Source organism: Tyto alba, unplaced genomic scaffold, assembly GCF_018691265.1.
Source record: "Tyto alba isolate M040663 unplaced genomic scaffold, T.alba_DEE_v4.0 Super-Scaffold_8, whole genome shotgun sequence".
Lineage (NCBI taxonomy): Eukaryota > Metazoa > Chordata > Aves > Strigiformes > Tytonidae > Tyto > Tyto alba.
Genome location: NW_024881329.1, coordinates 15,869,218 through 15,882,777, shown reverse-complemented (window position 1 = coordinate 15,882,777; position 13,560 = coordinate 15,869,218). Strand labels below are relative to the sequence as shown.

General features: G+C 38.7%; 1 protein-coding gene across 2 annotated transcripts in view; it reads left to right on the top strand.

The window, feature by feature from the left end:
- The window catches only part of NELL1 (neural EGFL like 1), a 296,981-nt gene extending 285,322 nt beyond the window's left edge, over window positions 1-11,659 (top strand). For both annotated transcript variants that reach the window (XM_042785467.1, XM_042785466.1), the window contains 4 exons: window positions 590-783; window positions 6,288-6,464; window positions 8,178-8,402; window positions 9,681-11,659. In XM_042785467.1, coding sequence (XP_042641401.1) covers window positions 590-783; window positions 6,288-6,464; window positions 8,178-8,402; window positions 9,681-9,731 — 647 coding nt within the window. In that variant the 3' untranslated portion in view covers window positions 9,732-11,659. The remainder of the gene's footprint in view (window positions 1-589; window positions 784-6,287; window positions 6,465-8,177; window positions 8,403-9,680) is intronic.
- Window positions 11,660-13,560: the final 1,901 nt, after the last annotated feature.

Here is a 13,560-nt window from a genome sequence, read left to right as displayed (position 1 = left end):
TAGCTTTGTTCTAAGACTTTTTTTCCTCTAAAAGGTGCCTCTGATTTCTTTCTTTGATTTCTTTTGATTTCTTCTTTTTCCATTTTTTTTTTTTTTCCAAGTCAGTTATGCATTCCAGCAACGGGAAAGGGATACAATTGATTGCTTTCAGTACAGGAAATGTTGACCATGCTAGGAATTTATGAGGAATAGTACACTTCTATTTTGGTGTAAAATCCAAAACAGAGAGTGATCTAATTGACAGAAACTCACTCTGATTGTTCACTAGTTTCCAGTCAATGGGAAATCACTCCACACACTTGTCTGAAGGTTCAAGTTCCTATCAGTTCCACTAGTTATGTCAGTCCTGGCATTTACAATTAAGCCTGCTGGAGACATCTTAAGAAAATCTTGGTGGAATCAAAACAAACACTGAAGAATAACCTAAAAAAATCAGTGTTCAATGTCTAGCAAGCAAATATGGAAGATATCAGAAAGCAGGCACCCTCTTCTACCAGCAAGGCAGATGAGCAATAATTACTTGATGCAGAAATAAAATTTGTCCCATGGAAAGAAATGTCCAAAATACTATAAATCTGCTGTTTTGCAGATATCGATGAGTGTGCCTTAAAGACCCACACCTGTTGGAACGATTCAGCCTGTGTGAACTTGGCAGGAGGGTTTGATTGCCTTTGTCCATCCGGACCATCTTGCTCTGGAGACTGTCCCCATGAAGGCGGCTTCAAGCGGAACGGGCAGGTGTGGACCCTGAGGGAGGACAGATGCTCCGTTTGTTCCTGCAAGGTGAGATCCAGCTGGTCTGGGTTTCAGGAGTCCTTTAGTTCTCTGGTCTCATGTCAGAAACCCAATATTGCAGTGCCACCGGCGTTGGCAAAAATATTAGACTAAGCCCAAGGCACTGAGGCAAAAGGTAAGCTCTAGCTGTGGGCACTGAAGCTGTGTTGGGGAATTTCTTCTGAGAAGTCATCTTTTTTCTTATTTTGCACAAGCACAGACAACTTAATAATGGCTAACCCTGCTGAGCTTCTATCATGTCACCTTGTGGGCCAGAGCCACTTAGAGTGCCTCGATGAGGGTCTTGCATTACCCTTTAACACTACATGCAGGCAATTAGCGTGCTTACTGGAAATGTTGAAAACTGTTTTCAATTTCTCTATCACATGAATATGCATCTCTCAGGACAAGTACTATAGTCAGCCACCTTCCTGTTGGTGGTGTTTTCCTTTACTTGGAATACATGTGAATTAATGGGGTGAGAAGGAAGGCCTGAACATGAGTCAGAGATTAGAGGACCTAGCAGCAGGCACTTAATTTCCTCAAGTGAAGAAGGGTGAGCGCCAGCTTTCTCCTCCTCATCCTACCTTGGTTGTGCTGGCAGCTCTCCCACTTGAGCAGTGCAGCGCTCTCTGCAGCTTTGGAAAAGCCAGGTGTGGTGTAAGTACATCTACCTTAGAGTTAACATTTAGATCAGTTTCTTGTTTTTTTTCCCCCCTGGAAATTATCAGTTCTTTTCTGAGTATGGTAACCAAGTTAAAAGAACATTTGACTCTACTTTCTTCATTTTCACTAGTTAAAAGAGGAAGGATGTCACTGAAATTAGAAGATTTTTAGAAATGCAACAACATGAGAAATGGTAGGTCTTTTAAGGCCACTTTGACCTGATGTGTTTTTAGCACTGGTAAAGCTGTCCTTAGGCACTGCAGAACACTATTGGCCTTTGTATAAGCATAAGTAAAATGAGATTTTGGCCACTGTGAAAAGCTGAACATAAAGCATAAGAATTGATTTATCAATCCCCATGTCTCAGTGCTCATGAGCCATTAGAGGGTATGAGGAGGACAAGGGGGAAGAGTTGTTTTGAAGTTGCAAGAGGCTGAAAGCCTCATCATTTCTGTATTGCAATAGTAAAGCAGGTGGGAAAATTAAAACTGTAGAGTGAATAGAACCTGCAAAGTACACTGCTGTTTTGGGCTCAAAAGGGAATACGTTCTTGTTAGTTACTATATTTTTTACTTCAAGTAGCCTCAAGCTCCCTAGAACCTCCTCCCTTCAGAAGCTGAAGTGTACGACTCCTCAGAATATATATCAAGCTTTTATTGTAATCTTGGGGAATTGGCTGGCTTATGAAAGGATTTCCAGTCAATAGAATAAACAGTTTAATATATGTGAAGACATCTGGTCTGCCTTTGCAGGATTATAACTATTAGTATTCCCATTTTAGATTGCTTGTAATTTGTTTTATTTGCCATTTCTCATTGCACTTTTTTTTTTTTTTTTTATGTTGAATGTTCTTATTAGTATGTGAAAATATACAAAATTATTAACTAGTACATAGATATTTTAAACTCAGCCTGGCACTGTTTGTTGCTATGACTCTTCCTTTATATCTTCCTCACTTTCCAGTTTTTCCTCTGGGAATTAAAGTTTGCATTTAATTTCATTCCAGTAGCTGCCTGTTTCAAGAGCCAAATTCTTGTCTATAGAACAGGGAGAACAGGGAGAACTCCTCCTCTGTCGTATCCCAGGCAGGACGCAGAGTCTTCACTCAGTGTTTATTGAAATATGTTATTGAAACTTTTTTATAAATTGTGACTTTCAGTATACCGGCTACTTCTCAGACCTGCTGCAGTACTCCATCCTTTTCGTGCAGTTGCATGGAAAGCTGGCCCTGCTTGACCTTTTTGCAGTCTGCTCAGTTTTCAGTGAGGAAAAGGGCAGAGTGTAACTAAATCACTCCTTATACTTCTTACTTGAACTTTGAAATTATCCTACTCACTAGTTTTATTTAAGAGAAAAATCAGCATTTCAGATTTAAAAGAATGTGTTTTCTTTTGGCTATTCTTTTGTTATGGTTATTTTAGGAAAGGTCAGATGGATATAGTTTGTGCATTGGCTGAAACATGTAGATCCCATCTTGAACATATTTGAACTTAAAATCTGGTGCAAATGAAATTAAATACCTCACTTAACTTTGAAGTTTATTAAGTAAGGTTATTTGTTAGAGTAGGATACTACGGAATATAAGAAACAATGTTACTTCAGTTACATAATGAAACAAAGTGTCATTATTGAAGAACAAGGGATTATTTCAGTGTTTCATCCAACCCAGACTCTTCAGACCATCCTCGTTCATCTGAATTAATATAAATTTTACAAAACCATAAATTCTCAAAACTAGAAATTAATATAGTACCTTAGGTATATTTGATGAGTCTTCTACAGGCACCTTCCTGAACTCTTGTGAATTTAATACACAATCAAATTTAGGACTAGTAGAAATTTGAAGGGGAATGGGGAGCTGGTGCTCTTTCCCATGAAAAAGCTAATCCTGGTTGTACAGTCTGGTTATATCTGGGCTTTTGAGTCTGTCCTCTGATTAAGAAAACCCTCCATTCCTTGTATGAAAAAAGCCTGGGGGATAAGCACAGCACTGGGAACAGGGGGATGTGCCAAGGTGAAGTGTGTTCCTGAGGGTGAGAACAGTTTGGTGGTTTGTTTTCTGCAGGGTCTTTCTGTCCAAATTGGCTTTGGGGATCTGTGGAAACTTGAGACACCCTTTACAGCAATTCCCTTCTGTGTCAGTTTTTCCTTTGATAAGAACAATTTTGTGTTCATACCACTGATGCTTATGAAGCATGTAGAACTGAGTCAGTGAGGAAGGTGGGGAGGGAGAGGTACTAATAAAATGCTATATGTTATTACCCACCAAAAGAAAATAAGTTGTTTTCTCTATACTTCTCAATTTTCTATATATTTCTCAGTGCTACTATAGAACTGCAAAAATGCAAGTAAGATGTTGTAGCTGAAGAGGCTTTGTGTCACTGCAGTATAGGGATAAAAATGTTTTTTGAAAGACATGGAGCTAATGAGGTTGTAGATAGAACACAGATGCTTAAAGAATAAAGAGAGTAGCAGTGTATTATGATTACCAAAAGGTCTCTGGCAAAATAATCAGGCTTTGTCATTGTTCTGAAATACAGAGAGCAGAGGCAACGTAAAAGGTTAGCTGCTCCCCAGAGGTAACAGCATGGGAGCTCAGAGAAGCACAGAACTACCAGCACTGTCACCAGCTGAAAGAGGAACTTGAAAACTAATCCTGAAAGCTTGGAAACTGTATTGGAACTAAGCAGACAGGTTGTCATTTGCCATTATTAATCAGCTCTCCATTATGGAGAGGGCGTTGGGTTGCCCAGACGCCTGGCACAGCCCCGTGTGCCTGGCACGAGTCAGCCTCGCAGAGCTTTTGGGCTGAGCTGCCGCTTGATGTCTGCCCTCAGCAAGGGGTTGGAAGATGGTTGTGCTTTCCCACCCACAAGAATGGAGATTGAGTCCTAATTCTTCTCCAGGGAAGGCTTTCAGGTCTCTTCCTTCACCACTTGCTGAAAGGGAAGAATGACGTCTTTCTTTCTTTGTGTGGAAGGGCATTGCTTCCGGCAATTGCATCTGAACTGGCTGGGCCCGTGGCTGAGGAAATGGGCCACTGCCAGTTTTCCTTCCGTTATGTTTTGCTCAGACTGGTGAGTAAGGAAATAAAGCTTGTTCACTCCTTCTCCCACAGCTAAATCAGCAAACTAGCCATAAGTACAGAATATTTAGTTATCTTAATTTGATACAAAAGTGAATAAAGACTGTAGGGCAATCTAGTCCTTTGTTCTGTGGCTGGCAAAAGCAGTTCAGATCCATGCTAACCTAGCATGTTTTCTACATTTCCATAATTTTCTGTGTTCTCTTCAACTTTCCTTGCTAGGCATAAGCACTAAGTTTAATTTTTCTTACAACAGAAAGTAATATTCTAATCAATTCAAAACTATGATGAAATGCAGCAGTGACGCTGACTGACATGGGTATTGTGATTCCCCGATGCCGATTTTGTACGTATTGCATTGTGGCCAAGACTGGTTTTCCTTAAAACCAAGAGCCAAACACAGATTCCTACATCAAAATATAAACAAAAGAACCACTCATGATACGTGCTGTGGTTATGGCTATTTTGTCTGCTTGTGGGAAAGACATCCTGGGCTACTGTCACTCTTTTAGTAATCACTTTTTAAAAAGATCAGAGGAAATAAATTCCCTTGCTTTGATAGGTATTCCATTATTTGGTGGCAATGAAAAGCTTTTTTTCCTTCTTGCATCACATACAGGTTTATAGACTCAGAACAAGGCTCTATTGAGAACATGGAAAAACTGCAATAAACTGAGTGGCATTGTTTGAAGAATTGTACAGTTGTGAACCAAAGTAGAATATAGCTTCATTCCACTCACAGTTTACCTTCAAATTGGCTGCAGGGGACACTTTGCTTGAATAAGGACTAATCCAGTAACTAGTACTGAATGCTAAAGAAGTTCACGTCAAAACTTTTCAGTAATCTCATGGTTAACTGTGATTTCAGTTCCCAGTCTGTGTGTGGCGTATCAGTATGTTGGCTCACCTACAGTAAGGGGTATAATTTCAAACACAATAGTCCATCCAATTTTCATAACTAGAGTTGAAATCAATTTGGTTTTATGTGATGCAAAGAGAATATAAGCTTTTCTCTTAACATGCGGAAGCAATTTTTCTGTTTATCTCTAACAGTTCTGTTTAATGGTCTTTAACAAAATGGGCCTTGCAATACTGTAAGCAAATATTTAGCAAAATCATATTTTGGAGAGCCATTGAAATACAGGTCCTCTTTAATACATGAACTGAATTATAATGGATGATGAAAAACTTCAGCTTTAAGCTGGTGTACTGTAGGATCAGATCTGGAACAGAAGCAGTGGTGAATTCAGAGTGAAGAATACTTAGTGCTACTGTGATTTTGCTATATTGTGCTCCTATGAAGTTAAAGGGACCACCTTCATAACTTCAGTTTATTTGTTCAAGTTACTTTCTTCACAGTGATACATTCAGGCAAAATAGTGCAAAACAAATGCTATATGCATTAGAGTGGCAACTGCTTGAAGAGTTTGTTGATGTAACCAATGAGATATGAAATTGTTTCACTATATTTCTTCTGAGATACTGATTTCTTTTAAATTCAGTTAGCTGGAGACGGGAAAACAGTCTTCTTAGCGTCAGTGTTGGATCCATGCACTGATAGAAATTGGGACAATACTGGTATTTGAGGTATTACTCACAACTGGCAGGATCCAGTCCTTGTTAGTGGTAACATGGAATACATAAGGAACTTAATCTTTCCCGATAGGCCAAAGATGTGTCCTTTGATATGTATACCCTGTGACCTTCTCTGGGTTGCTGTCTGGCAGTTTGTGGTTGACATCAGGGCAATGTGTCCTCGCAGGACGGGAGGATTTTCTGCCGGAGGACAGCCTGCGACTGCAAGAACCCCAGTGCTGATCTCTTCTGCTGCCCGGAGTGCGACACCCGTGTCACCAGCCAGTGCCTCGACCAAACTGGGCACAAGCTCTACCGCAGTGGGGATAACTGGACCTACAGCTGTCAGCAGTGCCGTTGCCTGGTACGTGTAAAGCATTTTGGATGGGAGAATAATAAGGATTCTGACTTTTAGCAAAGCATACCTGGAAGCAGGCTCTTGGATCTCTCTTTGCCTGCTTTTTCATGATGATGATAAAGCACTTTGAGAGCATCAGAGAACTGAAAGCTATACCATCCATTGTCCTATTACTGCTGAATAAGTAGGTCTAATGAACAAAATGAAAAGCTTGACAAAAGCTTGGAAACCTTGACACTATATTAACTTTAGCATTAGTCTACCTTTGAGAACTTTTATAAAGTCATCTGATCTATAAATGACCTTTTACAGTTTTTTTCACATGCGATGGATTTGGTTGGAGGAGTTTCAGCTTTTAATTACATCAGCTGGTGTACCTGTCTTATCAAAATGGACAATGCAATTATTTTTTTGTCATTAAGCAAATGCTGGAAAAATAGAGTGCCGTGTGGTGAATTAGCAAAAATTAACCAAAAAAAGGATAAAGAAAGCTGAAATTACTAGACAAACATGTAGAATAAAAAACATTTATTTTCTCATTAGCCACTGTAGATTATTGCCCTAGGGCTTTAAGTTTTGCACAGATATACTAATTAGTGCAGCAATGAACTTCATTAAAATTATCGGGTTTACATTTATAGCTGTCTGTATAACATAGTCTTTATATATGATATTAATCAAGAGGTGTCTGAGCATCAGGAAACAAATTACATTCAAAGCTAAGTTACTGTTAAGAGATAATTATCCATAATGTACACCAGTAAGTATTGTATTTTGTATTCTCCTAAGTTTTTTTTTTTTTTTTAATGTTCATGAAAGGACAGTAAGAAACATTTGCAGCCAGCAGCAATGGCAAATATTAGATGTGACATGTTTTACAAGGGATACTGAGTTTGTGGCTAGCAGTTCTTTGCCTAATTTTATGATTGAGTTAACATACAGAGCTAAAAGACCGTGGTGCCCTAAATCAGAGCTACCTGTAAGGTTCTGTGCAGTGTGTGACGTTATCAACATCTGAAGTGCTTACAGAGTAGCGTTGTGCAAGTAACTGGAGCCCTTTGCAGGTTAAGTTTAGACACACACAGCAAAGCTCTGTAGAAGTGACCTGGTGGTTCTTTCTTCTCTATGTTTCTGTCTACCGAACCGCTTTTTTTACAAATAAAATGTCTCAGTGGAACACAACTGGTATTGCTCTAACAATTCCTTTAGGACTTGACAGTGAAATCAATTTTGGCTGTTGCAAGTTAGATCAATGTTCAGTGCTTCTCATACATACTAACCTACATCTGTCTGCAGTGTTAATTTTCTATTTAAACAGTTGCTGTGATCCCACAGAGATGTTTATGTGACCAGGCATAGAAGGAGTGCATGAGTCTGCAAGGCAATCACTGCAAAAATGATAGTTCATGGAAAATTTTGGAACCCAGTATCTAATGCCACTTTTAAAAACCCCAGAGAACTCAAGTTCCCCTGCTGCAATGATGACAGTGTTGTTGTTTAGTCAAGGATCGACCAAATGATAGTCTGCTACATTTAGGAAACTTCAGCTCAGTATTCAAACATACATTTAAATGATCAACAAAACTGAGAGCTGATCCATGAAGTTTATTTCAATTTTGACGAAATAAAACTTTTCCACTCAACAGGATTAGCTATCAACGTTGCTTGATAGCTAATAAATGGCATCAGATTCATTTAGCTTTGCTTCAATTTTTACAGGAAGGAGAGGTGGATTGTTGGCCTCTTCTGTGCCCAAATCTAAACTGCGAGTACACAGCCATCTCAGAAGGAGAATGCTGTCCCCACTGTGTCAGTGACCCCTGCCTGGCTGACAACATCACCTACGACATCAGGAAAACCTGTCTAGATGGCTATGGAATGACAAGACTTAGCGGCGCTGTATGGACAATGGTGGGATCTCCTTGTACGACCTGCAAGTGCAAGGTACGATGGGCAAGGTAAAATGGTAATGGAAATGTATGTTGCTGCATAAGATCAGGGTTGCTTTCTGCCCTTGGAAGCCCATATTTTTATCTCAGGGAAGTAAATGAGGCCCAACGGCAGAAACCTACTGAAAACCCACGGCTTTTGTGGTTTGCAGAGTGAAAACAAAACAATTCTGTGCTTGTTGAAAATGTTGAGTGCAGATATGTAATATTCTAGTGCAACTTCCAGGCATTCTGTTGGAGAGTCCTTCAGGCATTCTCAGTATGAATCTAGGCTAATATTTTAATAATTGCCTGATGTGGATGTTCATGAAATTGTGTATTACAGAGCTGGTAAGCAGAGGCAAAAACACTAATAAAAGTTTCACCAACAAGTACACAAGTAGAAGTGCATTGCTGCTCAGAGATGAAGGCACTCCCACAGCAGACGTGGGAAGGGAATGTCACAGTTTCTGTTCCCTGATCTCATCAAGATGTATTTAATCCAATGGCTGTAATGCAGAACTGCAGTCTGTCTCCTTTGCTTTGTGCAGTGATAACCCCACTGCGCTCATATCAGAATTATGAAAATGTTGTTTTGGGTTATATAAAATGTTCTTCTGTTCACTGTGGGAAACCAAACTGTTGCTCCAGGGTTTTAAATTATTGAAGGTAGCTTTTCTGCCATTCTTCAGAGTTTTTCTTATTGGTCTGTGCTGGATTTTAAAAAAAGGGAAAAAAAAAAATTGTTCAATTTGGGGTTTTGGTGGTTGCTGTAGTTTTTTATTATATGAGATGGGTTTTTAAATGATGGAATATTGCAAAAAGACATTTAACAATGGATTAGACTCCAAAGCCATATGTTTTTTTCCCCCCATACATATCTGCCATGAATCAATAGTCTGAACTATCTGCTTATTTCACACAAACAGAAAGCTTCCCTTCATGAATCACATCAAAATGCTCTCTGTTAACTTCCTTGCATGGGAGAAAAATCCAGTTGTCTCTGTTGCCACTGCTGTGCTGCATTTTATTATTGGGACCAGTGAGTCTGTCACATCCAGGTTTCTAGTTCATGTGTAGTTCAGGCCAGGTCAGTGTTATTTGGCAAAATCAGCCTCCTCAAAAAGCCACCACAGTTGGGACCAATGAGGACACCTTGGGACGATGGTTTAGGCAGATTACTGTATGCGGTAGGTGTGTCAGAGATTCACCTATCTCTGTGTGCCACCAACCCCTTTGCTCTTTGTGACTTGTTCTGCAGAGGTGACTGACACCTGCTTGTTTGTCTGTGCAGAATGGGAACGTCTGCTGCTCGGTGGATTTAGAGTGTCTCAACAATAACTGACGTGGTCAGACTGGACTGTGCCGAGGGAGGACAACTGATGAAGATAACACCTGAAATGAAGCCGTATGAGTTGGCGTTTTATACAACAGACAATTACCAAAGTCTCCGCATGAGGAAGATGTTTGGGAGTTGCCTTTGGGACCTATCACTATGCTCATCCTTGCTAGCCTTGTCTGGGTGACTTACAGTACAGCGCATATCAGTCAATGGTTGTTAAAAGTTTTCAGTGTTGTAAATTACACACTTTTCCTGTCAAGACATTTGCAAATACGTTTGAATTATTTCATGGGTAAACTAATGCTGTATTTTTGTTTTAATTTGTGTATTGGCAACATGATAGAATTCAGCTCTTCTTACTTTGAATCTAGGTTTTACAAATAAGACAGCCTGTTGTGATTTTGTCCCATGATATTACATACTTAGTTCCAAGGTCCCTGTCGGATGTATTTATGAAAATATGTATGTATGTACAGTCAGATTGCATAGTACTTATATTTCACAGCTGTCCAACATTTTAAAACATTCAAAAGTATATTTGATTGGACAGAATTGAAGTAATCAAAATAAGTCTGTCTTAAAAATTTATAAAATTAAATGCCATGAACTTAATGAAATGGCAGAAAAAAAGCACTTTCTTCTCCAAACATGTGGAGCAGCAGAAAGACTCCTATAGTGAGAAATGGAACTAAAACCACATTCTACTGCCTATTCAACACATATTCAGGAAAAAAATCACCGGTCATTGTCAGTACTCTTTTGCAAGAGATACTGCAAGTGCTGGAAAGGGGTATAACCCCTCTGGATTATGCAGTGATAAAACAGAGACCCTTAAGTTGATATAATTTAAATTGACAAGGTTAGAATTTGCTTTCAATTGTAACATCATTGATGAGTTCAGAATTTTTCCTTTTTTATATTTACAGTAATAATGATGTCTGCCATTCTCAGTTACTGCTACCATAATGATAAAGTGCAGAAGCACCTGTACCAGCGACATGCAGGACAGGAGACCTTAATGCTTGGTAACTTTCATTACACAGTTAACAGCTCAGAAACAGATTTTTATCTTTTCATACTTTACGACATTCAAAAATATTTAGTTTTAAATTTACCACGCACACAGTGTTGGTTAGTACCTAAGTTTAGACAGAAATACAAATTAAAACTCCTAGCCCTATATTGACGTTAGAGTTTAGATTCTCTTCAGCTAACGTCTATTTTTTTCATGAGGCTAGAAGGTTTGTGGCATTAGAACAAGAATATATTTCTATGATGATGGCATCTACAGCTTATATTTCACCTTTTTAACGTGCTGTTGTGTTCTGTTCTTCTCATTTGTGTAGTGTTTTTGATTTTTTCTTTATTTAATTAAACACACTGAGTACATGGAAAAGAGTGCAGAAATAAGTATAGTGGCTACAGTTTGGAAAGTCTACATTTGTGATTTTTTCGTAGTTTCATGCAGAAAATGTGAAACCGATTAATAAGAATGAAGTGTGATATACAGTGAAAAAATTAGTCGTCTTTTAAATGAAGTACTATTATGTTTCTTGTAAGGGGACAGTGGCAAAACAATATGAAAATTACTTGCAATCATTGAGACAACTTTACACCCATTTTTTAAACAGGATTTGTTTTATCTAACAGGTTTGTGTGGTAAAGTTAAATTTATTTTCTTAAAATACCCCATCATTTTCAGCTACTAATGTATTGACTATATTTGCATTGCCCTAATGATTGTATAATAAGGGAAACAGTTGTGTTTTATATGATACTCAAAGGATGTTTGTAAATCATAATGTCAGCTCATTTTGTATATCACATTGTAAAACCCAATGGTAATTCAGTTGGATGAGATATTCAGTGGGCTGAGATATAAAGGGGAGTAATTTAAAACTTGTGGGCATCTAAATAAACTCCTATGTACAGATTGCTTTCCCTTAGTTTTGTTAGCAGAGTTTTAAAACACTAATCACGGTCCTTTCCAGACTCGAACTCGTGCTGTTGCTAAAAGGAGAGTGTTTGCCTGGAGATGGAGCATCAGAGTTGTAAGAAATATTTTGTTTATACTTACTTGTTGTGGTTTGGGCCATCCCTGTAGCCCCCTCCCCTGCTACCAAAACACCCCACCACTCACTCAAACCCAGGACATTACTCAAAATCTTGTGTTCTGGTCTGTCATACACACCAGTTTCTGAAGCTCTGTGAATGGGATGAAAGACAGCACAGGGTCTGAAAATCGTTCTTTTCCCATTTACCTTGTAGTAGTGAAGCCCTTTCCCAGGATGTATTCTGGAAGCCCCAGACCTTGTTAGGATCATATTCAACAGCAGCACAGAAGTTCACATTTTCCCACTGCACAGACCAATTTTCTTCCTGAACTCAAATGCAGATTGATTCAGTAAAACCCTTTCAGAGCGTTTTATGCAGTATTATGTGTCATTATCTCCAGAGTAATACAGCTTGAATTGTTTACATGAAGTCAAAATGTTGACACAGACCTGTTTGTTTATGTTGCATTTTAAGCAGTTACCCTGACTGTGATGAACTTTTCCTTATGAAGCAATTTGATCTCTAGTCACATCACATTTACTTTCAGAGTACTCAGAAGCCACAGCCTGAGCTCAAAGAGCACGTTGAGGAGGAAACTTTAATTCACTATGTTCCTCTGTGACCAAGGTAAGGACTTTCAAAACCTCCTCTTGATGAATTCCCTATTCCCTATAAACCTGCGGGCACTACAGCGAAAATGCTGAAAAAAACGTCAAGTTTATTATAATAATTTCTGAAAAATCTCTTTGTTTGTGAGATGGACCTTCTCTCTGCTCAGAAGGTAAGAACAGTAGTATTAATGGGAGGAGGACTACCAGTATAACTTCTGTGAAAGGAAACTTGCTGCTAGTTAAGGGACTTGATCAAAACTCTCACTACAGGCAGTTGGAATTTTGTAGCTGTTTCTACTTATTTATTCTGTAAAGGTATATTTTCTCTGCATGTAGCACTTCTGATGGCAAATAATAAATGAGTGAGAAACAGAAAATGAAAATTCCAGCTCTGGTAAAATGTCTCTGCCTCCTTCTGGCAAAAGGCTCAGCTGCATTACTAAACCAGGACTTTGTATTGTGTCTTGTGAGGGAAGCAGCTTCTCAGTTCTGCTCCCTGTGTATTTGCAAACTCACCTACTGAGATAAAGCAAGTGCAAGTGTTCCTTTATAGTAGCTCCTAGAGTCATGGACCATGCTGAGCCACGCTAGTCACTATTAAAGGCCAAAGAAAATCCAAACTATTTACCACAAATAATGACTATTATCTGCCTAATTCACAGAAGTGAGCGGGAGATTTATTAGTGTCTCTGTTGCCTCAGAGACCTAAATAACAACTGTCTTCCAGTAATATATCTTCTCCCAAGAGCTGCCAGTGAGTTTTCAGGTATAACTGTGTACAACATTTAATTAATAACATCTTTTCAATCAGATTACAATGACAAACAAAATATCGTCTGTTTGTTTTCTGTGGCAGACAATAATGTTTTACAAAACAAAAGGTAAAGTGTCAGGAGTGGTTACACAAATGGTGGAGTAGATTGTAATAGAATTAAATCATAACTCCTACGAGCAATATGGGAATGTCTCACATCTAATGGTACTTACATAATTATCATTAATGAGGGGATTTTGAAAGGGCCCCATGATACAGTTCAGTGTAAAATTTTAAGTGAGCGTTATGATAAGATATAATTGTTTGAGAAACATACTCTGCCATCAGAAATATGTACCTGCCAACAAGCTACTGTTCCTCTTCAGGTAGATCTTCAACACTCATCGAAATT